A 27089-nucleotide genomic window follows, 5' to 3' on the forward strand; every position below is an offset into this window, starting at 1 on the left:
AAATGGTGTTGCAGTTCTGACAAGCTAAATTCTGTATTTGGATTGTGTTAGAAGATGAGATAAAGCACCAAGGTGTCCATTTTTCTGACAGATAGTGTAATAACTTCCTGTAATGCAAACAGGTGATGGTTGTCTTGTAGAGTTTGCACAAAGGTTATATGGAAACCAGCGGGAGTTTTGCTGAGGTTTGAGGGCAGTGTGCCTTAAGTTCGCGCTGTCCTGTAGACTGTAATTGTCAGTGCACTTTGGCTCCATTGCCAGGAAAACGTTGACACCTCTGAATTGGAGTTGCAGGGAGGTGACCGGTGTCTTGTGTTCAGAGATGCCATTTCCATGTACCAGGCCCTGCTCAAAGTAAAACAGGACTTTCCACTTCACATTTACTACTTGTCAACTTGGAAGCATAGGGCTGTGAAACCAAACCAGGATTTAATTGAAGAACTGCTTGGATGCTGCTCTCTTGGCTTAGATGCTCATGCCTCCTTCTTCTTCCTTATCTCCTTTAGCCGTGCCACCTGTCTGTCGTTTGCCTTCTCATTTCTCTGACCTTTTTATGAAATACGTTTGCACAACCCCTTTGTGCAGTGGTTGCAGAGAAGGGTTTGAATTGTGACCAGGCTTATTTCCTCTTTGTCAAATTTGACGGGTCCAACAGCTACCCATCGATTGGGGTGGGTGTCTCTGGTCTCATTTTTAACTTAGACAGCGTTGGTTTCAATCCAGGTCTGTGCAGAGAATTTCCTGGTGGTGGCAAGGCAGGACAGGGCAGCAGCATCGGCCTTGGGGGCTGGGGTTTGTCTGCCCAGGTCCTGGTGGGAGATGGGGGTGGGTTTGGGTTGCTTCCTCGAGTTCAGCTTTCACAAGGAGGAACTTGATTTATGAAGCTTTGGACAGGGATTTCGTTGTCCGGGGAATGCCTGGCGTGGAGGGGGCGCTGAGGCTCTGTCACGAGTCCAGGTTCCCGAGTCCGCGCCTGTCGGGGCAGCAGCCGGTCGGCCCCTGCCGTCGGGGCTCTCGCCTTTCTCACGTTCGAGGATTAGGGCTTGGATCTGCTGCAGCTGGTCTCAGAACTCCGCAGAGGCCAGGGCTGAACTCTGGAAGCGGTAGGATTGCTTTAGCAATGGGGCCCGCTACTGCAGTAGCAGCCAGCGCTGACGTGCCCCCTTTCTTGCTCCTCATTGCATATTGCAGAAAAAACAGTAAATGGCCAACAATCCTCCAAATCTGTCCGTGATAAGTATTCATGGTAGATAAAGTAGGAGCTTTGTGTGCTCCGGTGCAGGACCTCATGTCCCATGCAGCATCTCATCTAGCAGGGAGGGGGTGCTTTTGAGTTTGGGATGTTTTCGTGCCTTATATAAATAGTTGGAAAAAACGGAATATTGTCAGGGTTGGATGGTGCCATACCCTTGGGGGAAACGCAGCGTGGTCGTATTTGTTCTGGAAGGGTATTACATCATCTGCTTTTTGCTCGAGACGGCAAAGGAGAAGACGAAGGAGGAGAGAGCGGGGCTGATAAGGCGGTTCCCTCTCAGTTTCCTGCCTCCACGGGTGGGGAAGAGATCGCTCCTGCCTGTGACACATCGGAGGTTAAGGATCTCCGTTCACAGATTTATGTGCATTTGCTTCTAAATAACTTGTCGTTTCATTCATTTTTCCCATAATCGAATGTTACATAGGGAGAGGAGGCTGTGAGGGGGTGGCAGGATTTTGAAACTTAGCTGGATTTTCTTGCTCCCTCTATCTACAAGATTTTGCCATGTCATTTGAGTTACTGTCCAGTCTCTGGCGCACAAGCTGGCAAGGTCACTGTGAACCGGGAGCTTCCAGGGAAGGGTGGATCTAAAAAAGAGCGGGGCCGGGGAGCTGTGCAGAAGCTGGGGTGTCTGGCTGCTGGAGATCAGCTCATACGGGTGGTTGTGCTTGGTTTGGGCTTTTTGTGTAGATCAGGCGTGCTAATAAGCATTCAAGATTTCTAAAAGGAAGGTGTAGTTATAGCACCTTTTTTTTCCTTGCGACATTGAGGAATTAAAATAGAGCACAAGGGGACAAAAATAATCGCTGAACAGCACGTGTCCTTTCTGCAGCTTTATGAAGCAGTAAAAGCGTCTCTGGGAAGATCCCGAACCTGCAGGGGGTCGTGAGGGAGCGTCTGGGAGCGCGTAAGCGGCTCTGGCACCGCGCGGCCGCACGTGCCCGCTCGCCGGGCGTGCGTGGAGGAGCCTTGTGCAGCTGAACTCCAGCGAAAACCGAAATAGTAGTGGTAGTACAGTTGCTATGAGTGGACTGCTAACCTGCTGCTCCTTCTTTCTTCAGTCTCAAAAAATGAAATAAAGTCTGTATAATCACTTCTAAACTTGTGTCCCTGTGTATACAAGATACATATTTTGCCTGCACGTTTCAGCCCTTGCAGCTAGAGAGGGCAGTCATACAATTAGCAGTTACACCAGGTGAAAAACGGCCCTTGGTTCTGCCTTTTCTCCCTGACCGCCGCTCTGCTTCAGAGGGTGTGCTGTCGTGATCAGAGAGAATGTTTTTGGCATTGGTAAATTGATGGTTACGGGTTGAATTTCTTCTGTGATACTAAATCCTTTCCAGTTTAAAGCAATCTTCTGCCTGGGACAATAAATACACCATAGATAACGGCTCCTCTTGAAGATGAGCCAGAACTCCTCTGGCTGTGTTATAGATGAGAAAAAGATGTCAAGTAGCGCATCCAGGATCAAAAGGGAAGTGTGTGATGGAGCAGAGAATGAGGAGGCTCAGGATGGAGTCGCAGCTTTGAGCGTGTCGGCCGGGATTCTGTCGAGCCCTGCTTCCTAGGGGAAGGTTTTCCTGCGCCATGTAGTAAATGAGTTCAAATATTAGAGTCCCGTGTAGTTGACCATGGGTATACAACCATAGACACTGCTGTTGAGTTCCTTCCCTTCTTACTTTTTGTTTGTTCTTTGCTTTTCTTCCTGGTCAGATGGGAATTTCCTCCTAGGAGCCCACCCGGAGTTGATTCCATATCTCTGCTCTCCGGGTTAGCTCGCAACTTCCATAAATCTCATGAGCTCATGTCTTCTTGCTTTGTAGAAGAAAGGTGGCTGCACACTGGTGACTTTATGCATTTGGCCTCTGTGCGTTATCCAGAGTTTGTCATCTGAAGCCTGTCTCCCTGCCCAGAGCATGACTAGAGACTCAATAACCATTTGGTAACAAAGTGGTTTTTAGAGGTGGAAACAGGTCCTGAATTGAGGGGAGTGACATCTAAGACATTTGGATCAAAATTCCACGTCATCAGGAGGTTTGTACGTTAAGCTGTGCACTGTAAATGGAATGATTGTGTGTGGTCTGGGTATCCAGGATAAAGCAGAGTCTTGCCCAGCACAGTGAGATGAGAAGTGCCCTGAAAACCCTTCATTAGGGACGTTCATTAGTGGCCAGAGTTGCCCTTCTAGAAGGTTCTTTGACCTGGTCGGAGCTCAGTCCTTTCCTGGAAAGCAGAGACGGTCTATTTTGTCTCCTGTTTGATGTTTGAATCCTGTGTTTCTTCAGTCCTTTGTGCACTGGAGCATCCGTTATAAAAGGGGTCTCACATGGCTGAACAATGCAGATTGTGTCTTTCTTCTCCTAATGGAGATAAAACTCTGGTTTTGAGCATCCCAGTCGGCTGCGTTTTGTCCATCCTCAGCACCTTCCAGGACAGCGCTGAGTTTACCTGCCCCAAACGCACCATCACCCCTGCATCCTTACTGGGATCCTGGCCTCAGATTTGATGCGGTGCTGTGAAACCTCTCTGCGTCCTTTGCTGTGGATGGAGTTGTTAATCCCTTAATTTGTGCCTTCTGATCTTCTGTTTCTAGTGCTGCGTGTCCCCGGTTCGGTAGCCGGAAGCAGGTGCCCGTCTCCCTGCCCGTACCGCCCCGGCGCTGCACAGCTGCTCTGTGCCGTGTTCCTCTATGGCTCCAGGCAAAACCGTTTGTCTCCTGTTGTTCTCCTTCTCCCTTTCCATTTCTCTCTGAACGTTTTCATGCTCCTGTACTGTATAGTAGTCCTTTAGCCAGGGTTATTTTATCCCATTTTTTTAGACAAAGGGCTTGAAGGCCAGAAGTGTATTATTTCTGTGTTAACTGGAAGGGTTCTTTGAGTTGAGAGAGGAAACTTCTTTTGGACTGCTGCCAGAAATAGCCTATCTGCCCCTTCCGTTTGACTGAGTGACCTTCAGTTTTAATGCTGGTGTGCAGCCGTATCCTTGCGCCATTTTAGACTGAAGAGGTGATCTCGCGGTCTGGGGGCTGTGTTGGGGGTCCCTGTGTGGGTGCGACGTTGCTGCAGACTCCGCTGCACGGTGAGCGGCGTTATTCAGCGGGTGGCCTCTCTTCCTGAAAGGCCTGGTGCTTCCGTTACCTTGAGCAGGGTTCAAGCCAAGAAAACCTGTATTTTCATTTTTCCTACAACTCTGAAGCAACTCAAATGGAAGGCTTGGAAATGAGGGCAAGCCCAGGAATGAGTGGGGGCGAGATGCATTTACACGCGCACAGATGGCTCCTCTGCAGCGCGGCTTTGCCGGTGCGCTTGGGAAGCAGCTTGTGTTGCTTCTCCCAGGAAGGGCAGGGGCCCTGGCTCTGCGCCTGACGGGTGAATTCGCACCGCGGATGCTCTTACACATCACTGCTGCCTCTGTTTGCTGTTTCGGTGTTCCCTAGATTCCATTAGTTTGCCCTTTCTCGCTGCCCGCTCTGGCCCATCTCAGCCATATTTGGCATCGATGATAGCTTCGACTGGAAATCCTTCTTGGCTTCCACATACGTTGTCCTCATGTCACTACACGGTCCAGACAAATGTGTTCTTCTCTATTTGTGCCTCTGTGTGAGCTTAAAAACTTGCTTGCCCTAATGAGCAGCAAGGAAGACTGAAAAGCAAAACAAAAGTTTTAAGAGGAGGCTTTTGTGCTTCATGTACAGAGCAGAGAATAATTTTGTGATGCTCAGAACACAGACTTAGAATCATAGAATGGTTTAGCTTGGAAGGGACCTTAAAGATCACCTAGTTCCAACCTCCTTGCAGCGGTCAGGGACAAGCTTCATGTTGGAATTCGGCATTTTGAGGCATGCGTTGGCACAGCTTGCTCCCTTTCCTTCCAGGACATTAGAGCGGATAAGGTGGGTGAAGTAACCTCAGCGGTGCAGAAATTTCCCAGGCCTAGAGAAGACACCCGCCTCGGTGTAATCACTTAGCCTGAAGTTTCATTTTTGTCTTGGGCTGCAAAACCTGTGGAGATAAACAAAAACAGCCCCCTTCCCTGTGACCCATGACGAAACACCCTTCGACCTTGAGTCTTAATGGCTGCATAATAAAAAGCAAAGAGACCGAAGCTGCATTTTTCATTCCTAGGAAGACGGGAGCAGCCAGCGCCACTCACTCGTTCTGCCTGTCGGTACCTACTGAGTGCAGTGGGTGGGAGAGAAGGCAAAGACTCTGTATCTCCTGCAAGTTAAACCAGGAAGAAAATGAAAACATGTGTTATTGGTTGGACTGCTCGCGTCGGTGCTGCGTGGATTGGTGGAGATGAGCTGCTCCGTTGAAACACCTGGGCAGGTGTCTGCACCCCGTGGTAGTCCGCGGTGGGTCCTCACAGCTGGGGGGCTGCATGGAGGCTGAAGGGGAGCGGGGCTGTGGGGTACAAGGAGTTCTCCGCTTCAGCACTAATTGCAGCTTTTCTTAATTACATGAGAGAGTTTTGCTGGTGCTGCCTGAGTGGAAAGTTTTGCAGCACTAGGTGACTGTAGTTGTACTTGTTTAGATCGAGTTGAGGGCAGCACGATCAGGAACTGCCCTTGCTGGTGTCTTTCTCTTTATGGTGTGAGCTGAAGGGTTTTAACATCCTGGAGAATAACTCTGTAAATTCTGCCTTAAGTAAACTCTTCTGAACGATGAAGAACGTGTCCTAAGTAAGTCCATTTTGATACGGTGTCGCAGTCGTGCTGCTCACCAGCTGGAGCTGTGAGCTGCCGTCCTCAGACTAGCAGTAATTTAACATAGTTTCTGTGTTATGGAATATTGATTTACTGTGGAGCATAAAAATGTGCGGTACTCAGCAGAAGGGCCTCACCAATTGTTATGCTCCAGGAACACTGCTGCTCCGGAATGTGAAATAAATTCTCCCCTTTAACAATAGATCCTGATTTGCATAGGCTCTATTCTTGTTTCCCCAGGGGTTGTGCCACTAATGGTCTATAGTGAGAGCTCCCCCTCTTTGGCAGCAGGCTACTCTATTTGCACACATACAAAGGGGTTTGCAGTTGAGCAAGTGTAATAACTTTTCAAACAGTTTACTGTGTGCTGTAATTGTCTCCTCTCTGTTGTACACTTACTCTTGTTTGAAGAATTTAAGATGCTGAACGCTCCCTTCTTCAGTGTTTTGCCTGCACTGATTTCAGGGAAGCCTCGTTTACAGCAGTCCAGAAAGTCAGCTCGTCCTGCGCTGCCCAGTATGAGGTGCTGCCTTGTGCTGGCGGAGCGAGACGCGGCGCTGGGACGCGGCTGGTTTGCTCAGGCGCACCTGCTTGGAAAACGTTGGCTGCTGCTGCGAGCCCTGCCCGGCCCGGCCCGTGAGGCATCTTCGGCTGGGGGCATCCCAGCCGTTTTTGCTTATTTTATAGTGTTTTCTAGAGAGGACGGTGGTTTTCTGCAGGGTTGTGTTGGGGGATGCTTGGCTTGCGGTCTTTGCCAGTGTACCCACCTGCATGTGCTTCTGTGGTGCTTTGGCAGCAAGCACCGTTTTGGGGTGGGGAGCTGCAATGTGCGCAATTAGTCAGGTGTTTCAGGACCTCTTATTTTAGAGAGATTCAAGAAAAATAGCTTTGACTGTTGTTGCTGGTTGTGCTCAGGATGCGTTAGCGAAGATGGTAAAACCAGCCTGCGTTACCATGTGCCGTATCCTCCGCTTAGTGATCAGGAGTTGCCGGTCGCTAGCTACTGAGTTTGCCAAAGGGAGGTTGCAAATCTCTTCTTGAAATCTCACCTTTAGTGTGAAGAGGAGAAAAAAAGATCAGAGCAGAATTTCCATTGGTTTAGTGCTTCTGCCACTTTCTGCTTTCTAACAGAAAAAGTATAACTTCTAACGAAAACTACACATCCAAAAAACCAGTGATTGTGCTGTCCTGTGCAACCCAGACACGTTAGGAGGCTTTTGTAAGCAAAATTACACTGATAGACGGCCTTAGTTGCCAAAAAGGAAGATAGGCTCCAGGAAGAAGTTGTGCGCCTGAACAATCCTATTTTAGGCATTTTGAGGGGAAAGGCGGGCATCTTGGTGTTTAGTGTGTGTTGTTGAGAATGGCGGATTAATTCAGAGCTCTAAGGGGAAAATTCCCAATGGACTGGAAGTGCATTGCAGTTGGAAAAAACTTTGTTGCTCAGTTTCAAACACCTTTCGGGCATGATATAGTCTTGCCTGTCCATCCTGGCTTTGGCTGCAGGGGAACACGCTGCTCTGCATTTTCTGGAGCGATGATGAGCGGGCAAATTCTGCACGTTGGCAGTATTGGTTGTGCGCTTGGCTGCTGTGCCTGCGCAGTCGCTTGTGAGCATGTGGAGAACTATATTGAAAAAGTGGTCTAATAAATTCTCTTATAAATGTGGTGGCTTTTGACGGGCTGCTTTGCTGTGCATCTGGAGAGTCGGTTTTGCTGGCATAACCGCCCGCTCCTTGTGTCCGCGCTCCTCTGATTCCCACATCGTGTCCCTGGCCTGCTTCCTTCCCCTTCACCCCACGCTTTGCTCTGTACTTCGCGGGTGCCGAAACAGGATTCAGACAGGGGCCAAAGTCCTTGCATTGGCATAGCTGAAAGAATAAAATCAGAATTTGAGACTGTTGTCACAGAACAGTCGCTGGTGCTAAGGTCCGAAGAGCAGCTAAAGCCTGGAATGGCTGTTTTCAGACAGCTGAATAAACGCTTGGGTTGGCACAGGGGACAGGAGTGTTAAACATTTCTGTCCCTTCGACCTGTTCTCTCACCTGTCAGCGCGGAGTTGAGCCCGGCGGTGGTTGGGTTCCCGGTGGCCTGGCCGCAGGTGAGGAGGGCACGACGCAGGGACGTGTGGCGGTGCGGCCGTCGTGTGGACGAAACATCTTGACACTGTGTGCAGACCCTGCTTGGGAGCTGGCATCAAATCACGCAGGTCCTTTTGCTGATGGCCCGAATTAGTATTTTAGGGTTACCATCCAAACAGAAGACATGTATTGCATCCATCCGGTTCTTAAAACCAAAACCTATTACGGGATCTACCCAACCTTTTTGAGAGACTATTCTCCATTTCCAGGCTTTGGGGGGAGCTGCCACATGTTCCTTTTGAGGGTTGTGGGTTTCCATTAGGGTTGTGGATGAACTGAGAAAGAACCAGCACAGACAAGGCAAGTGACTCAGCATCACCGACACAACGTGAATCACTGCTGCGCACCATGACAGGACCGAAGCGGGGGGTGGTGGGACCGTGGCAGGACCGAAGCGGGGGGTGGTGGGACCACGGCAGGACCGAACCGGGGGTGGTGGGACCGTGGCAGGACTGAACCCGTGGGTGGTGGGACCGTGGCAGGACTGAACCCGGGGGTGGTGGGACCACGGCAGGACTGAACCCGGGGGTGGTGGGACCGTGGCAGGACTGAACCCGGGGGTGGTGGGACCGTGGCAGGACCGAACCCGGGGGTGGTGGGACCGTGGCAGGACCGAACCCGGGGGTGGTGGGACCGTGGCAGGACCGAGCCCGGGGGTGGTGGGACCGTGGCAGGACCGAACCCGGGGGTGGTGGGACCGTGGCAGGACCGAGCCCGGGGGTGGTGGGACCGTGGCAGGACTGAACCCGGGGGTGGTGGGACCGTGGCAGGACTGAACCCGGGGGTGGTGGGCTCCCAGCAGTTGCACATCAGGATGAAATGTTCTGTCTGTGCGGGAGCGCATGTGCCCTGTGTAACGCCCGGGGCAGTGTGGCGTTTCACCCTTGGCTGACAGGGTTCTGGATCTGCTCTGATTTGGGCTGTTGACTCCGTTTCTGCGCCATGGCCAGACGCTGAAGGTGGCACAGGGTCATGCGAGAACTAGAGTTACCATTTTCCGCAGGTGATGCAGGTGGTGTTTCACCAGCCAGCAGTGTTGCTATGAGCTAAAAATGGGAGGTAAATGAAATTATGATTTTCAGTTTACTGATGAAAAACTGAGTACAGCTTGCTCTGTGTGCATCTCCATAGAATTTGCTGGCTTGTTGCCTGCCTGATTGCTGGGGTTCCTGTAAGCATGTAAGCATGGCATGTATTATTTTTCAAAGTATTACATTTAAGGGATGAAAGATAGTTTAGGAGGTAGCTTTTTTATTTCCTTTTCTGAAACCACTTTCACTTCAGAAGTATAAATCTTGTTAAGATAAGGCTGATACAGAGGCATATACACAGTGTTGTTCACCAACATAGTCCCCTGACATTTTGTTTCGGGGAGAGCTTCTTTCTCAGAGTGGATTCAAGTATATTTATATTGTTCAGCTTCTAATGTAGCTAAAATTGTCCTGGATCCCAGTATCATCTGTTATTAGGCAGGAAGGGCTGTGAAGGTGGTTCGGTAGCTTTGTTCTTCTCTGTGCCGTGAGCAGGTTGGGCAGGGGGTGGCCCTTGCTGACCCCCTTGGCAGTTGCTTCACTTCGGTATTTTTAATTTCCCTCCTTTGTTTTCCGTCTGTGGGTCTGTTTGTGATTGAGTTTTGTACCCGTCCAGGGGTTTTCTCAGGCCCTTGGCTGCACTTAACTGTCAGCTGGGAGGGGATTTGGGAATATTCTGGGGAGGGCGGCCTGGGGCAGGCGCTCTTGTCCAGCAGCGGGCTGCAGGACTCGGGTGGAGGGGCTGCGGGGAGCTGTGGCTCCGCACCGCCGTTCAGCGGCTGGAGCGCTAGGCGTTTGCGTGCTGCGGCGCGCAGCGGCCGCCGGCGCCGTGCGCTGGTCCTGCCGCGGTGTCTGTGCCCGTTCAGGCGTCTGCTCGTGTCTGGCCCGGGCCATTTTCTTTTCCTTTCCTTTTTTTTTTCTGTTTTAATAGAAATGAGCTAGAGATGCCAAAACAAACCTTTCGTATCCTGATCTCGAGTGATGGTTGCTCTGTAGAAGCAGCATTTTTGGATGGGCAGCTGTGATCTGCTCCGTTTGAACGCGGGTGGGGCCTGTCCCTGGGCTCTGGGGCCAGCGCTGCCCGCTCTCTTGGCAGGACCCCATCCTTGCTCAGCCCTGCTCAGCAGCAAAGTGCCGTAGGATTTGTGCTTACAAATTTCCCCTGAGCAGTGGGGATTTTTCAGTGAGGAACAGTGGAAATGGCTCTTTACTCGCAGCCTCTAGAGGTCTTCGGTTTTCTGAATACAGGAATGAATGAACTGAGTTGAGGTTTGAACTAGATCAGCTTAGTGCCAAGCACATGCTGGGAATAGAAGAGCCCTTCAGAAGCTGATGTGTCTGTCCACAGGGTGGGGGGGCGGGCGTTCTGCTGAACAAATTGTTCACTTTGGCTTCTTCACAGGCAGGAATGTTGTGATCAGCTAATGAGATTGTTCCTGAGGGCTTGTGAGGTTTTCTCTTCCTGTCTTGGAGTTGTCATAGAAGTTTATTTGGCAGAGTTTAGCTCTTGCTCCACCTATAGATTTGGTTTTGTACTGGTCTGAAAAAAAAAAGGAGGATAAAAGCTTGGTGGTGTGAGGAATGAACTTGAAGAGCGCATGAGGACAGGAGCAAAGTGGAAAATAGCAGCTGAATTGGGTGCGAATCTCTTTTTTCTTTAGCTGAGCACAATTAAAGATCATGAGAGCAATGGGGAAAGTTGCATTTGTGCAGTGCGTGAGGGATGGCGCTTAGGTTTTTGTTGTGAGCAGAGTACGGGGCTTTTTCATTTGGGCATGGCCTGGCTTTCCAGGATGTGTAAGTACTGGTAATGCTGACCCTAGCACGGACTCTGACAGAAAGCCTACCAGTAGTTTGCTCTGTTTTCAATACTGGTGTTGGAGCCCCTCAAAAGTTGAGCAGAGAAAAGCGATGGGAAACTTTTTTTAATCTGATTTTAATGCTGGTGTTTTTCAGTGTCTGGTGAGTCAGCGGGAGTTGGTGTTAACCAGGAGATGTCTCTTGGCATCTCTCTGTTGTTCAGGAGCAGGCATTGCACCAGTGTGGACGTGAAGCATTGCATTGCATTTGCACTACTAAACTTTGCCCCGGGGCTGCTGCCTTGTGGCGGGTAATGCAAGGAAAACGTGGGAATTAATACGGATGATTTGCCCTTTGGCGGAGTTGACAGCTGAATGCCATAAACTGTCCTATTTGAAACCACTTTTGTGGTCTGTTGGCAGATTCTGTCCCCGCTGAAGGTCCTGGGTGGAAATGGGAACTTATCTCGGGTGTGCCCTGGTTTTGTTTGCTGGAGCTGGCAATGGGTCCCTCTTGTAGTGAAGAGCAGTGGGTGGCACCGAGCGCTGGTGCTCTTGGGCAGCTCTCGGGAAGCCGCGGCGTGCCCCGCCGAGCGCTGTGGCCGCGGGGTGAGAGCTGAGCACGGGGCTGGGAAGGGGAAGGCAGCTTGTGCAGAAATTTTGGAGCAGAATCGACGTTTAGGATGGGCCTGTGGCTGCCTACAGCTGCAGATTGGCCGGAGCAGTCTGAGAGACGTGTGTAACTGGTCCTGGGATCCTGCACGTGTATTTCTTGGATCCTCGGGGAGAGGACAGTGCGCGAAGGGCCATACCAGACCGCAGGCAGGTTGCTGTCGATCCAGAGCCGGCTGGGATGGAAGGAGCTGTGCGTGGCAAACGGTCAGCATTGCCTCTTGAAGCCCAAGACCGTTCTCAGGACGGGCCGCGCATCCCTGTGCAGCTCCGCAGCCGCGGCCATCTCCTCAGGCAACTTCTCAGCTGAATCAAAAACCCATTTCCAGTGAGTGCAGTAAACTCTTTATTAATTGTCACGTTAAAGTCCCTGATGTTTAGAAAAGAAAGTGCGTTTCCCTCCGCGCGGAGTGGGGTGTCTGGCTGAGGTTTCGGGTGACTGCCCGTGCTGACTGAAGCGACTTCACGTGCTCTGTTCTGTGCGTGGTCGCTACTTTCTAATGCTAGTCAAGAAAACAATCATTCTTGCAAAGTATTCATATAGAGATTAAAGCTAAAGAAGCTTCGCAGTTTGTTATCCAGGAGCTGATCTACATGAGGAAAACACACACATGTTGCTGACAGCACATTGCAGCAAAGGGTGTAATTGAAGAGGCTCTGAAATGGCTTAATTCTAAATATAGAGGACCACACTACACTCGGTACTGTTTTGGAAAGTGTGGCTGAGCCATCATTATGTCTCTTCCCCTCCTCCACCTCTGCCGCAGGGTGTCAGAAGATGAAGTGTACATTCCTCTTTCGCTTTCTTGGTTTATTTTTGGTTTATATCCAGTGTGTTTTTTCAGGGGTAGCAGGTGTCCTGATTTTAAGGTGAAGAGCCGGTCTCCTGCTGCTTCCGCTGCCGTGTCACTTAGAAATCTAAATGGGTGTATGGTGTGTTTTATGCTTAATCTTGATTTTTGTGTAATCTGAACAAAAGAATGACATGTATTTAGCAGAGCAGACCAGTATTGTTCCAGCAGGCACAGGTGCTTTGTAAGGCTGCAGAAACAAGCAAAGGAGCTGGCAGTTTGGTGGTGCTCTCAGCAGCTTTCGATCTTTTTTTAGCCTGTTCCTTTAAGAAGTCCTGATGCTGATGGGTCCCAGAGGGCAGCTGAAGCTCGCCAGGATCGGGCTTAGAGTCCAGGCTTTGTAGGGGTCTGGGTAGCGTGCGGCATCCACAGATGCTGAGGATGCCGTAAAAGCAGATACAGCTATTGCAGAGGTCTTTTGTGGTTTCAAGCTATAAATAAAAATGAACTCTTCTCCAGTAAAACTGTTCTTAGCTTCTGGAATGAGAGTGTGGTAAAATGTCACTGAAACCTGGCTGGCAGGGAAGTACCGTGTTCTGCAGAGCCTTGTGAGAAGCTCTTGCATGAGAACGCTGTCAGTTCTGCACGTGCGCGGGTCAGGGCAGTGCAGCTTTTCCAGCGATGCTCAGGCACTCTCTGCGAGGTGGGGGGATCTGCTTCCCAGACACGGCGTCTCTACCTGCCCGTGTTGGGGAGGGGACTTTGTGACATTTAGGCTCAGACTGGACGTGCCTTGCAGGGAGGAGGGACTGCAGAGCTTGCAAGGCATTGTCCTTGGAACAGAGTAAAACACGGCTGGGCTGGAGACGTGGGTTAGGGCTGCGTGATCGGGTGATGCCGGGGTGGCGCTGGCAGCTGCTCAGCCCATTGTGAGCCTTGCTCGGTAAAGCCATCAGGTGCAGGAATCAAGTTTACTGTTAGCCGCTTTCCTTTGCAACACCTTCTTGCAGGGGAGCAGCTTATGCAAGGTGCTGTTAACTCTGTTGCTTATCTCCAAGCTGTCGTTACTCGTAGAACCAAATGGTGGTGTGTTGTGAAACTTGCTGCTGAGTTTTAATTGTGGCCACAAGGTATGTGCTGGTGTTCAGGCATATTTTGAGGCTGATGACAGAGGCCTTTTTTAAAAGAGGCTAAGTCGAGCGAGGGAGGGCAGATGGGTTTTGTTTTCTCCAGGACTTGGAAAAGTGGGTCTGGCAGATGTGGGGCCAGGTAGGACTGGAGCCGCTGGAGTGGCTAAGCGTGGAATACCGGCTTAATGCTTGCACAGGCAGGACTTCAGTCGCTGGGTACCAAAGTTGTATTAAGATCGCTTTGCAGAGGCATGGCTTTTATAGTACGCCTGTAGTTCGGTTGGTAGTTATTAGCAGTGGCTAGATGGTATCGGTCGTGCCATCCAGCATGTAGCTTTTGATCCATCTGTCAGATCTGCTCGGTTTTTTTGTGGACTGTGTAATTAAAATCACACTCCAGATAATCCCCCTTCCCTCCCTGTTTTTGCAGGAGGCGAAGGGCAGAGTGGAGATGGGCAGCAGACCGCGCAGCCATCGTCAGTCGCTGGAATTGGCTCCAAGCCCACGTCTCAGACCTGGAATACCGAATCCGGCAGCAAACGGACATTTACAAGCAGATTAGAGCCAATAAGGTGAGGACCAGGAGTGCATTTGGATACGTGTGATTTTGCTCAGTCTCCTCATGGCTGTCTGATGCAGTGGGGAGTGCGTATGCAAAATTTGATGCTTCTTTTCCCCCTGCATCTCAAAAAGCGTATTGCACGGTTGTGATTAATTGGAATGCTCTTTGGCGTGGGCTGAGTGTAATTCTTTTCCCTGGTTCAATATGGTAACATGAATAGAGTTATACCTTACTTTAAAGTCAGTCTTGGTTACCGAACAAAACTGTTGCTTTTGCATGTGTATTGCTGTTCTCCATTGTTCAAACCTTTCTCTTATTTGTTTGTTAGTTTGTTTGGTTTTAAACACCTCTCTGTTGGAAAGAGAGAGTAGCTTGGGAGTAGCTGAAGAAAGGGGGTAAGGAACAAGTTAACAAGAAAGTTACTGTGGAGGGGGGGACTGTGGAGAGGGCTCCGAATGCTGTCGCCTAAAACGGGCTGAAGATTGAGCCTCTGTCACAAAAAAAGGCCGTTTCTAGGTGCTGACCTTTCTCTGTGGAGGGAGTTATTTTTTTCAGACTTGCTCTCGGATGGTGGGAGAATGGGGGAGAGCAGAGAGGATGAGGAAGGAGTTGTTACCAAGGCTTGTTCAGGCATGTACGGCTGAATGTCAGGCCTCGGAGGGACGAGTGTCCGGGGTTTGTGGCAAGAAGGCCACATGGTGCTGCATCAGCCTAGAGATGCTCAGGAATTCCGAGTCCGGTGAAGGCTTTCCCGGTGCGCGCGGTGCTCTGGGGTGGTGGGGAGAGCGCCTTCAGGTGGGTGGAAAGCCCAGGCGGCAGAGGAAGACTGGGCTTGTGTGTAGCTATGTAGAAAAATGGGCTGGTTGAGTGAGGGAGAACTGTAAATGCCCCGCTGGAAGAGCAGGGCTTGCTGAGTGGGATACGTTAGCAAAAGGCTTCTGGGAAGTGGACTGTATGTCGAGTTAATGAACTGGTTTCAGAATGAATTTCTTCCTTCTGTCTTGAGAAAGCTGATCATGCAGGATGGTTTCCAAGTATAAAATGCAAAATAGCTAAACATTTATATGCTAAAAGTTAATAATGGGAGATGAGGACTGGCGTGCACAGTGGGTTTGGGCAGCATACCTTCTGTACAAGGGCAGGAAGGCCAAATGTGTGGCTGCCGCAGGGAAGGCTGCTCCTGCTCCCTCCCCGGCCGGGCCGCGGGGCCGCTCCCCTCGTCCTCTTCCTTTGAACTGAAGGCGGAAGTCGCTGGCGGGTGTTTGTTCCTGGTGCCGGTGCTTCCCTCCTCACTCTCTTGCTGAGCAAATGAGGAGCCCACGTGGTTTCTCAAGTGTCAAAGGGAAACAGTTTCCTTGGTTCCAACTTTGAATTCAGTCCCACTTCCTGCTGTTTCCATGTCCGCTCTCTCCTGCACTCGGCACCTGGAGGTGGCCGACCTCTGCCGGAGCAGGCCTGAGGTGTTTCTGGGAGCGCCATGGGGACGAGCTTGCAAGAGTACAGAAAAGCACAACAGTATTTAATTGAATATAGAATTCCAGCCCCTCTCATCCACTAAACATCCTTCTGGAATGTCAGGAAACTCTAGAAAATTATTGTAATGTTTATTCTAGAAGCTGCCTGTTTCCTCATTGCTGGTATGAGGTCATGTACAGTTGCATCTAGTTGATGGACTGTCTGTTTTAACATAAAGTATTCCTGAGCTATGGGCTGCCGCTGTCTTTCTGAAAAGCTGTTGATCTGTTGTGCGGAGAATTGTGTCAGGGTGCAGGGTGAGCCCTGCGAGAGGCTGGAGGGGACGTGTGCTGTGGCGCCGGCTGCGGACACAGCGCTGCGTGCGAGGTCTGACGCTGTCGCGCTTTCCTGTCCCCCGATGGCGTGTCCGGGTTCCCTTCTGGGCTCGCTTTCTTGCGACACGCAGTGCAGCCTCTGAAGCTGTTTTCAAATGACTGATCCCCCTGTGCTTAATCTGAGCAGCCTTTCCATAGCTACGTGTTGGGTCTTGTCTTTGTGGCCTGTAGGTTCTGCCAACCCTCTAATCCCTTGCACATTTTAGCCTGTTTTATTGTAATGTAGCTCAGAATATGCATAATTGTATTATTTTACTTGCTGTTGTTCAGAGAGAAAGCAGTTCTGCTTTTAGAGTAAGCTTCACTTAGAGCAAAACATGAACAGGACAACCTGATAAAAGTGTGCCACCGTGCTTTGTCCTGCTAGGTTTGTGGCAATAGTTTGTTAGTCAGTGTTTTTCTTTCCTTATTGAATTTTGGGAATACCACCTCTTTGAAAAAACACGTTCGGCGTCACGAGTCTGACTGCAGATTTCGGGGAGGTGCTAGGGGTGGCTCAGCCCTGTGCTGTGGGAGCGGCTGCCCCTGCCCCTGCCCCGCCGCGCGGTGCAGCGTTCATCCCCGCGCGGGCCGTTCATCCCCGTGCGGGCCGTTCATCCCCGCGCGGGCCGTTCATCCCCGTGCGGGCCGTTCATCCCCGCGCGGGCCGTTCATCCCCGCGCGGGCCGTTCATCCCCGCGCCGGCCGTTCATCCCCGCGCCGGCCGTTCATCCCCGCGCCGGCCGTTCATCCCCGTGCGGGCCGTTCATCCCCGCGCGGGCCGTTCATCCCCGCGCGGGCCGTTCATCCCCGCGCCGGCCGTTCATCCCCGTGCGGGCCGTTCATCCCCGTGCGGGCCGTTCATCCCCGTGCGGGCCGTTCATCCCCGCGCGGGCCGTTCATCCCCGCGCCGGCCGTTCGTGCCCGCGCCGGCCGTTCGTGCCCGCGCCGGCCGTTCGTGCCCGCGCCGGCCGTTCATCCCCGCGCCGGCCGTTCTCCCCGTGCGGGCCGTTCTCCCCGCGCCGGCCGTTCATCCCCGTGCGGGCCGTTCTCCCCGTGCGGGCCGTTCATCCCCACGCCGGCCGTTCATCCCCGCACGGGCCGTTCTCCCCGCGCGGGCCGTTCATCCCCGCGCCGGCCGTTCATCCCCGCACGGGCCGTTCATCCCCGCGCCGGCTGTTCTCCCCGTGCGGGCCGTTCATCCCCGCACGGGCCGTTCTCCCCGCGCCGGCCGTTCTCCGTGCGCGGGCCGCGGCTCCGGGAGCCCCCGCGTGCGGGGCGGGAGGAGGGGCAGCAGGCCGGGCAGCAGCGGGTCAGCAGTTTGGCCTGAGAGGGAGCTCGCCGTCTGCTGCTCGTGCGCGGAAGCCGTGCGGTCTGGCTCCAGCCGCTGTCCTTCCCGCCAAGTTCAGCCTAGATGTCAGGAAGGTGCGGGCAGCAGGGGACTCGGTTTGGCGTTGTGTCGGAGAAGCGCGGCGGGAACGTGAGCCTTCCGTGCAGCAGTTACGGTTTCTGGGGGACGCTGGATGTGCAGTTTCCGTGCTGAGACCAGAGGACCCACAGTTAATTCCTGTTCCCTTCCTTCTCTTCCAGGGTCTGATAGTTCTTGGTGAAGCATCACCCCCTGATCCTGCAGCAGACGATGCATCCCGTCCCTTTAGTGCTGAAGTTAAGCTGGAGCCTGGGGCTGACCGGCTGGTAAGTGCCAGCAGCAGAAGGAACTGGGTCCAGATACTTCACGCCCATCGGTTTTGGGTTGGGAGGGTGGATCCTTTAGGCTGTGCTGGAGAGGGGTGCTTGACCCACGTGTCTGGCAGGGGACTGGCCTGCTGCAGGAGCATCTCTCTGAGACTTCGCGTGGGAGCTGCTGTTGTCTTGGTCTGAGTAGCTCGCTCCGTCCCGGGTTGTTTGGGGTTAATAAGTTATGTGCTTTAAACACCTTTTAGAACAGAGTTTCGTGGGGTACTTTTGTAATGTGCATTAGCATTTTGTGAAGCTTAAAAATCCTTTCCTTGTAGCAGAAGTATCTCAAACTGAGAGCAGCACAATTAGCGAAGTCTTCTAAAGATGTGGCTGTTAATATCTGCCTGACTGTTACCCCTTGGAACTAATGGTTTCGGTGAGATGCACTGGAAACTATGTGGAGTGCCAGGTATTTATTATTTAATGCAGAAATGTAGGGCACAGACTAAAGGCTTGATCGTACGGTTCAGCCCGGCTGTGATTACTTTTGATCCTGTGGGACACGTTGACTTACTGAAACGGAGGATTTTGAAGTTGTAGGGTAGTGCTAGGAGGAGGGCGGTCCCCGTGCTGCCGAGCTGCAGCAGCCCTGCCTTTCTGGCCTGATGCCGCATCTGGAGATAAACAGAGCTTCGCTGCGGTGGGAGTGCTTGAGTCTAATAGACCAATATTCAGTGTAGCTGATACAGATGAAAAACTTAACCAGAAGTGCCTGTAAAATTCGATTTTGAGTGTTTTCTCTGATCACGGGCAAGACTTTGTCAGAGTTTTCCTGATGCTGAGTGATAATATAAAATACTGTGAAATTTTTGAGTAACATCAAACCACAACGTGGTTATTAAAAGTGATTGCAATAAAATGTCTCCTTGCTTGGCATTGGCTTTCAGATGTGTGTTTGGAATTTAGGTCTTTAATTAGCAGATTAGCAGAACCCCAAACTCCGCTGTGTAATTCGGTACAGTGAACAGGTTTTGCTCATGACTGAGGCAGCGCTGCTGATAGTGCTTCGGCTGAAAGCAGAGCCGTTACGGAGGAGCGCCGGAAGGCTGGCGAGCCAGGGTGACGGGGGCTGCCGAAGGGCTTGATGGCATCACATCCTGACCTAGTGCCTGGTCCGGAGCTGTGATGCCTCCCGCTTTCATGCTTTAACCAAAAAGTGCTCAGATATAACAAACAAGCACAGTGACAGTGTGCTCCGATACACTTCAGAAAGAGCATGTTCCTGCACTGATGGATTGGCTGTTACTTGGGAGCTAATCTGTAAATAGCAGGCTGCTAACAGAGATAAATGGTCAAATCTAATAGTGATAGGAATAATGTTGCCTTCCTTATCTGTTTAAATCAGGGTGTTATTTGACACAAGTATATTTTCAACCTGGAATCTGCCGATGGAAGGGCTGTGTCCCACCTGACTTTGTCTCTACACAGGAAAGACATTTTTCATATACTTACAAAATCATCATGTTGTCCTTTCTTAGATTGGTTTAGACATCATCTCTGTATGTAGGGACAGAAAATATCTGTAGATTTCTGATGTATGAAAAAGAAAATGCTTGGCCAGTGCTGTTGGGTTGTGCCGTTCACAGCTGTATCGCTGTTGCTGTGTTTACTCATGTCCTGCATTGTCCCTTTTCTCATCCCTTTCACTTGGGCATAAGCTCATCAGACAGGGACTTATATTACAGCAGCGCTAGAGCGATGGAGGTCCGATCTCTTGCGGGTCTCAGAGGTAAAAGTCACACAAATAACAGATACTGAGAGCGGTGAAGAATATTTTCGATGTAAAGCAGGCTGCAGGTGCCTACTTGGAACCTTACTGTAGCTGTTCCTGTAGCCATCCTTCCCGTTTTGGAGAGTAACTCCTCCTGAAATGGACTTTTTATTCCCCTTCCGTGCGTGGCTGCGGGCGGACGTCCGCATCCCTCCGTGCCGCCAGCTTCTCTGCCGCCGTGCTGGAGGTGTGAGCCCCCAGAAACGCTGCCTCCGGGCACCTGCCTTCTGCACCCACTGCTGGGAGGGTTTGTGCTTCATTAGACTTGCTCATGAGGGTGGAGAGTTGAGTCAGTCTTGGTCTGTTCTGAGCCAGAGATTAGCCCAGAGACAATTCCTGCTGTGTTAGGACGTTTCCTGAAGGGTATCTCCTAGGCCACTCCTGGAGAGGTGAGGTGCTTATCATTTTGGCACTCTTTGGGCTGCTTAGAATTGGGCTTTTTGTTTTTTTACCCCTTTTTTCCCTCAAACTGCCAGAGTAAGAGACAGGTCTGCAACATGGATTAAGGGGAGGAATGCATCCCCTGCCATCCCCAGCTCCTCTTTGGCTCTCATCTGCTCATGGGTACCTCCCTCGGCCAGTGGGAGTGCAGGATACGTGTTCCTGGGCATCAGCTTGAGATGTGCGATGTGGCTGATAATCCCCAGGAGGAGCTAATCCTGTGGGCAGCGGAGGGATTGGCTCTGCAAAGAAGGCCTGGGAAGGTCTCTTGGGAACTGGAAGCTCAGTGTACAAAGAAGATGGGGATGACACGAAGCTGTGAGGAGGTAACTTGGCTGTTGACGTTGCTTTGTTGCTTGTATTGCTAGTCTGATAAGGGGGGGCACACTTACAAATGTTAATAGCAAATGAGGTAAGATATTGATGGAGTGTCTCGATAAGGCTTTTTCCCGTGTTAGGGGTTTTTATCTAGTAATAGGTGAAGTTCTGAACCTGTCTGGTTTTGTTTGGGTTATTTGGGAATACAGGGGACATTCCTGGGGTTGGGTCGTGACTGCCTGCCAGTGCATGGCTTCTTTACTGCCCTGATTGCCCCTGGTAGTCTGCAGGCTCCTGGTTTAATGTGCAACAAGCAGGTGTGCTAAAGCTGAAGCTTTGACACCCTCTGGAGGAGCCCTGAGGGTCCTAAAGACCTGGACTTGCAGACACCAGGCATACCCAGAGCACAGATAAGAGCTCAGTCTGGAGCTGGTGCGACGAACCCTCTGGCTCCTGGCCTGGCAGCACAGCCCTGGGCGAGCGCTCTGCTCTGAACACCGGAGATGTTGCAGTCCTGCTTGTTCCTCCGTTCCTCATGGTGGAGCCGTGTTAGGGTACACCCAGCTTCAGAGTGATAAGGTGAGCCTGGGCTGGTTCTGATAAAAGCAGACTTTGGACTGACGCTTTCCAGCGCTTCCACAGGAAGCAGAGGGGTGACCCCTATTCCTGTCTGAGCCAGAGACAGCTCTTGGAAGAGAGGTTCTTCCTTTAAGACCCTTTCTGGAGAAGAAAATTAATACCTTATTTCAAAAGAGCTGCTGAGTCATGCGTACCTGCCCTCCTGAGCCGTGGGTGCCTCTGGCCAAGGCCTTGCCAGGCCTCTGGAAAGCAGAGGGAGAACGTTGGGCTCCTGCGCTTCACCTTGCCAGGGTGCTGCGTTGCGCTTGCTTGAACTGATCTCACCCCTACGTCTGTGCGCTCAGGCCAGGCCGAGCGTCAGAGACAAACGTGTCCGTCTGGTCCTGTCCCTGCTCCCCGTCCCACGGGAGAAACTTCTGTATTTTAGCAGAAGTGTAGAAAACCCAGCAAAGTTCCTCAAACAGGCAACAGACAGAAATTGTCTGTGTCATTAGAAATTGCTCTTCCCTTGGTGAGTCAGGTCTCTGCTATTCTGGAAACCATGAGCCCAGCACCGCCACAGCTGAATTTTAGTTGTTCGTTTGGTTCAGGGAGTGACTGCAGGGAAGATTCTAATTGATGCTGTACTCGTGCTTTTGAGATGAACTGTGTGACGAGCAGGGGAACTGATGGATTGAACACCTATGTAGATAAGTCAGACCTTTTATTTTGTCTTTTGTTACTAGTACTTGAAGAGCGCCACTGCCCTTGCTCACACAAAGGGGGAAACCCACCTAGAGGGGCGTTGGCAGCGAGCATGGGAAGTGCTGCAGGAATGAAGAAGTGAAGTTTAACCCCGGGAGGAGGAGCATGTCTGCAAAGAAAACGGGGCTGCAAGGATGAGACTGGGCTGATGAGTCCCAGGGGTGTGAATGTGCTGGAGCCATGGGATGTCATTGGCAGGAGGTCCAAAACAAATGTGTCCTTGGAAGCTGTGGCGACAGTGGTCATCCCCCCCGCCTTGAGGCCACTTGCAGGGCAGGGGGAGACGTGCAGTAACTGCTGCTCACTGCAGAGTGAGGAGCTTTGTATTTCAGACGTAAGGCAGAAGGGACTGGGGAGCTCTGTGTCTCGAGCTTAGCTTTTGGTTACTTTCCTTTGACAAAGCTCTGTTTCCAGCTTTGTGTTTATCAGGCAGTTTTAGCTTTATAAAGTACTGTTTGGCCCATGTTTGCAGAGATTTTTAGCTAAAATGCAAATTCAGTTTTGCAAGTCTCTTCTCCACTCCCTCTTCTCCTATTTTCCCCCAAAATGCTTAGACAAGAGCTTGCAGCTGTGTCGCTTAGTGCACAGCACCAAACCTAAGAAGACGCCGGCAAGATATACAGGTGGTTATGCACTTGTTTGCACTATTGAGACAAAATGCTAAAATCTCCTTAAAGACATCAGCCTTTCATGCTCCTTAGTGGTTGCCTGAGGGGAATTTAAGTCCGTCCTTTCTTGCACTGAAAGCTCTGTCACGCGTCCACGCTCTGGCAGAACTGCTCCTAAGAAGTCCTTGCATCTCCAGCCTCCCGTTCACATTGTGACTTCCAAACCCTTGTTTTGAAGTCCCGCGTGGAAACATGGCTACAGCACAGAGTCCGCGACCAGAGACTGAGAGTAAGAAAGTTGTGGCTGTGTAGGAAGTGCTTTTTACATGTTTGATCTTTCTCATCCTTCCGTAGAGTGTTTCGGGATCCCAGCCGCTAGACGTCTTGGGTGTTTCTGCTACAAATACTCCTGAGCCCCATCCAGCCAAGCCCTGTGGAGCACCAAGACCCGTCAATGGAGTTGTTAACACGTAAGCTGCTTGCATATTATGGGAAGAGCTTCATTTTTGTGATCTTGAGAAAGTCCCATTGGAAAACAGCCTGTAACACGCTGGTTGGTAGGAACTGGGTTAGTAATGGTATGAATGGTTTATTTTTGAAAGAAGTATGGTGGTAGATCATGCTTGGAAACACTGTGAAAGAAGTTGCTTGCTTGAGGTTTTCTGCTGCATTGTTTTTCTGAAAATGGTATTAAACTGAGCTGTGTTTACATGAACCAGCCCTGCAGGCAACCCCTGAATGAGCATGTTCAAAACTGTTTCTTTATGGGTATTTTTAATACATTTGCAGATTGTATGATTCAAAGGTACTAGTGGCCCACTTGCATTTATTTTGCAGAAGTATCTGTAACCACTGGCTCACTTTTCTGGAGATACTGAGGAGCCCAAATCCCATTGATTTGGGGAGTAAGACTTTCCAAGTTCTTGGTTTCTCCAGGCTCTGTTTCGTTGAGAAGGCCTTTCCGTGGGTAGATGAAAACAAGTGAAAGAAATTCTCATGTGGTACAGGATGAGTTTAGGGTTGATCCACTTGAGAAATCCTTGAACGCATGGTGCTTCGAGGTCCTGGTGGTGGCTGGAGCAGCATTGCCAGCGCCCGTGCACTTGCTTCGTACCTTGCGGAGGGAGAGATGCTGCAGCATGAGCACGCGTAGGGAGCACCGGTCAACTCGTTGCTGCGGAAGCACTGCGGTCGGTAACAGAGCCCTGATGTGTCTGTAGCCTTTGAACTGCAGAGCCTCCGGCCACAGGACTCTAATGTTTTGCATTTTTAGAAATGAAGCAGTTGTCAAATATGCATGAAAATGTTCTGTAGTTGAGGAGCTGTGCTGGTAGGTGGCATGTGTATTGATGCCATGGTAGGGCAGGGTTACTGCGTGTGGATGGGAAAGCCCTTTGTATGTAGGACAGAAAGGTTAATGTTAACATCCTGCTGAGAGTTGTTACAGGTGTAGTTCTCAAATATTAATCAAGTTTACAACAAAGTTAAATCTTTTTTCTAGAAAGTTGTATGTTCTTGGTCTTGTGCTTTCTGGATTTAGACTCAGGAGAACCTGTTGTCTTCAGATGCCCTGAACTGTAATTCTGGGGGAAGCTGAATTCTAGGATTAAAGCTGTTCAGGTCTAGAGTGGCTTTTGGTCTTGCTCTGTGTCCAGCTTTAGGTGCCGCTTTTTGTTCAGAACTTCCAAAGGTTTTTGTCAAAGCTTCAGTAGTGAGTGTGGAAAGTGGTGAAAGTAAAAGCAAAAATTAGAGTTGGCTTAATAAAAGCTATTGCCTCGTGAAATTGCAATGCTTTGAACTCAGCTTAGAGTGTTTGCTGCGGTCTGAACCATGAACCTGGCGGGTGCTGCTGGGTAGTGTGGGGTCTGAATGAATAACGCTGTGTTTCGTGTTCTTTTCTCTTCTGGGGAAAGTCTTCAGCCCGGCCTGGCAGAACGTGCTCAGGGAGATGGCCAAGAAGCTGAGGAGCTCTTGCATAAAAAGCAACGACTGAACATGGTTTCTTCCTCTTCGGACGGAACGTGTGTAGCAGCTCGCACTCGCCCAGTGCTGAGCTGTAAGAAGAGACGGCTTGTTCGACCCAGCAGCATTATGCCCCTTTCCAAAAAGGTTAGTGCTGTTTGGTTTTATGATGTGGTGTCTAGCTGAAGCTCCACACCAAAGAGCCTGGAGAGGTACTGGTGCGTTGGTCCAGTGTGCTTTTTGCTCTTGCATGAAGAGGTGTCCCTGCAGATAGCAAAACCAAACAAACCAAACTTTGTAACGTAAGCTGCCATTTAAAGTTATTACCGGTAGTCCAAGTCCTAGTGTAAACTGGCCAGCTCCCCTCATCGCTTCAGAAGCTTTCCCTGAAGCGCGAATGTTGATGTGCTGACTCTCAGTGTGGTCACCTCTGCCCTAAACATGCCTCAGGGCTTTCTCATTTTGCACGCAGGACGTATTTTTTTGGATCTTGTACTTTTTTGTTGTTGTTTTCATCTCTATTTGATGCACACATTTCTTGTAATATGTGCCCAGAACTGGGTGCAGCCCTCCAGCTAACGCTAGCAATGCCGAGCAGAGCGGCAGGATTATCTCCTGCGTCTTGCACGGCCATCCTGATAGTAAAGCCCCGCAGGGTGTTAATTCTCTGTAATGGTCTGACGCTGCTGGTCCGTGTTCATTTTCGGATCCATAACAGCCACCAGATCCTCTGGGCAGAACTGCTGCTCAGTTGCCTCTTCACTGGGCACTGAAGCATCCACTTGTTGCATTTGCCTTCAGTTAATTACATTTGATTTATTTTAGACTTCTCTTAATTTGTAACTATGAGTGGAATTCCAGCTCTTTCCTTCAAGGTGCTTGCAGCCCTTCCCAGTTCTAATGTTGTTTCTAGGGCTTAAGGGTATTATCTCTTCCATCATTCAAGTCATTAATGGAAATTATTTGAATATACTAGAGCCAGAACAGACTTGTGCAGAATCTGATTAGATACATCCTTGCATTTTGACAGGGAATCATAGGTTGCTGTCTCTGTAACGGATTCACATCTAGTTGTGCATCTGCCTGCAGTGGTTTCACACAAATGGAGTACATATGAAGTCTATAAATCTGTGAATTGAAAGTCTGTCTAGGGAAGAAACAAAGTTGAAAAAACATGCTTTTTCACTCCGTAAAGATGTCCCTGTAAGTGTCAGCTCCTGGCATGCAGTGATGGTTCTCTGACCCATCTGAACTCAGCACGGCTTTTTTCCCTCTCTGACAACTGAATTCTGCTGCCTCTTTGCTTTTGTAAGTGAGGTTTCAACCTAGATCAAATTAAACACCCTTAGTCAAGTTTAGTAGATGTTAAACTTTCTGTGCTGCTGAGTAGTAGTTTTCAGTTGTGTTTATGCCAATTAAAGTGTCCCTTTATGAGCTGAGGCTAAATGAACAGGTGTTTTACAAGGTATTTTAAAAAAATCAGCCTTTAGGATGTTTTTCGTGAGCTGTCAAAGGGGAGTGTGTGAAAAGAGCCGTTAGATACATCGACCTCTGATGTATTAAAATTATTCTCTTTGTGTTTCCAGGTCCATCGTAATAGCCTGGCACGATGCAGCTGTGATGTGAACCCTTCATGTGCTCTGTGTGGCACTCGAAGCTCGACAGCTCTGGAAATCCAGTATGACGCCCCGTTGCTGGAGCGCCTGTCCCAGCTGGACTCGTGTGTTCACCCTGTGCTGTCGTTCCCAGACGGTGAGCGCAGCCCCGGGGAGCTGCCAGGGCTGCTGGCAAACGGGGCCCCGGGGTGGCTTACGGGACACGCTTGGACGTGCTCCAGAGCCTGCTCCTCCATCCCGGGCTGCAGAGGAGCTGCGGGTCTGCTCCAGTACAACCAGGCTCGTTCATCTGCAAGTGTTTTTAGGAGTAGAGCATGTACTTGAGTGGAAGGGGTCAGGAAAGCGTTATACCTGGAGTCTGCTCTGAATGTGTATTATGGGAACCTGATCTGGAACTTCACTCGGGATGAAGAAACCAGGCAGTCCCTGGGAGGCTGTACTGGGGCCTGGGTCTTAGGCTGGTGTCTTTGTTGCTGTAAACCACTTGAGAAATACTTGATTCCACAGAGTTTATTCATCTGTGTAAAATTATTTGTGGATTGGTTTAAGTCACAGGAAATTTTTTTGACCTTGTAAGGAATCGTAGATTATATTCTGTGGTTCACCCGGTACAGAAAGAAGGGACGTTCTGGGTAAGACACTCAGATTCCCTGTGTTACGGTATCAGGGCGGTTAAGAGGAATAACTAACCAACCCTGACTGGGGGGTATTCACGGGTTTCGTGTGTAGGGACTTTTCCCAAGGAAAAATAAGTAGTTTCCAGAGTCTTTTGCTTCCTGAGCTACCAAAGTAAATACAAAGCGTGTTCTTGGACCGAGAACTATCGACATGCATGTGGTTGGTGTCCATCTGTCGTCTTTTTTCCTCTGATCACAAAATACAGGTCTACAAATGATAGGAACTGGTACTTTTATCAGGAGAGCCAGGCAGTAAATAGATCCCAGTGGTTCCTTCCCTTGGTGTAGGAACTGTGGCTGCTTGAGGTGCAGAACAGCACGGGTGACGCTGGGAGGAAAGTGTGTGTCCCTGCTTCCCGGGAGGATGTAAAGTGATTGGTCCGGGTTAAGACACTGGGCTAATGTGTGTGTTCGGCTTTAGATCCCAGCTTTGCACAACCTTCATGTGACGTTCGGAAATGCATGGGGTGTCTGGGAACAATTAATCTGGCATCGTTCACTAGCACTATATTTAAAACAGACTAAAATAGTAAATTGGTTCTATTTTTAACACTAAATCCCCCCACCCTAAAGATACATCTCTGTTAAGGAATGCTAAAGGAACTGAACACACTGAACTCCTGAAGCAGAGGTGTATTTCACAGCACTTGTAATGCACGGTCTGTAGTGTTAAATGTAATATCCCAGGAAGCGGTGAGAAAACCTGTTATGCACTATT

The 27089-nt window shown here is 50.4% G+C and overlaps 1 protein-coding gene across 7 annotated transcripts in view; it reads left to right on the forward strand.

Moving 5' to 3' along the window:
* KANSL1 (KAT8 regulatory NSL complex subunit 1) overlaps positions 1–27089 on the forward strand; it is a 71163-nt gene that overhangs the window by 34573 nt on the left and 9501 nt on the right. For 5 of the 7 annotated variants that reach the window (XM_065039513.1, XM_065039510.1, XM_065039509.1 and 2 more), the window contains 5 exons: positions 13955–14096; positions 17506–17610; positions 22471–22586; positions 24030–24225; positions 25665–25830. In XM_065039513.1, the coding sequence (XP_064895585.1) occupies positions 13955–14096; positions 17506–17610; positions 22471–22586; positions 24030–24225; positions 25665–25830 (725 nt within the window). The remainder of the gene's footprint in view (positions 1–13954; positions 14097–17505; positions 17611–22470; positions 22587–24029; positions 24226–25664; positions 25831–27089) is intronic. The other 2 variants (XM_065039511.1, XM_065039514.1) reach the window with 1 other exon arrangement.

This window comes from Columba livia, chromosome 23, assembly GCF_036013475.1.
Source record: "Columba livia isolate bColLiv1 breed racing homer chromosome 23, bColLiv1.pat.W.v2, whole genome shotgun sequence".
Taxonomy (NCBI): domain Eukaryota; kingdom Metazoa; phylum Chordata; class Aves; order Columbiformes; family Columbidae; genus Columba; species Columba livia.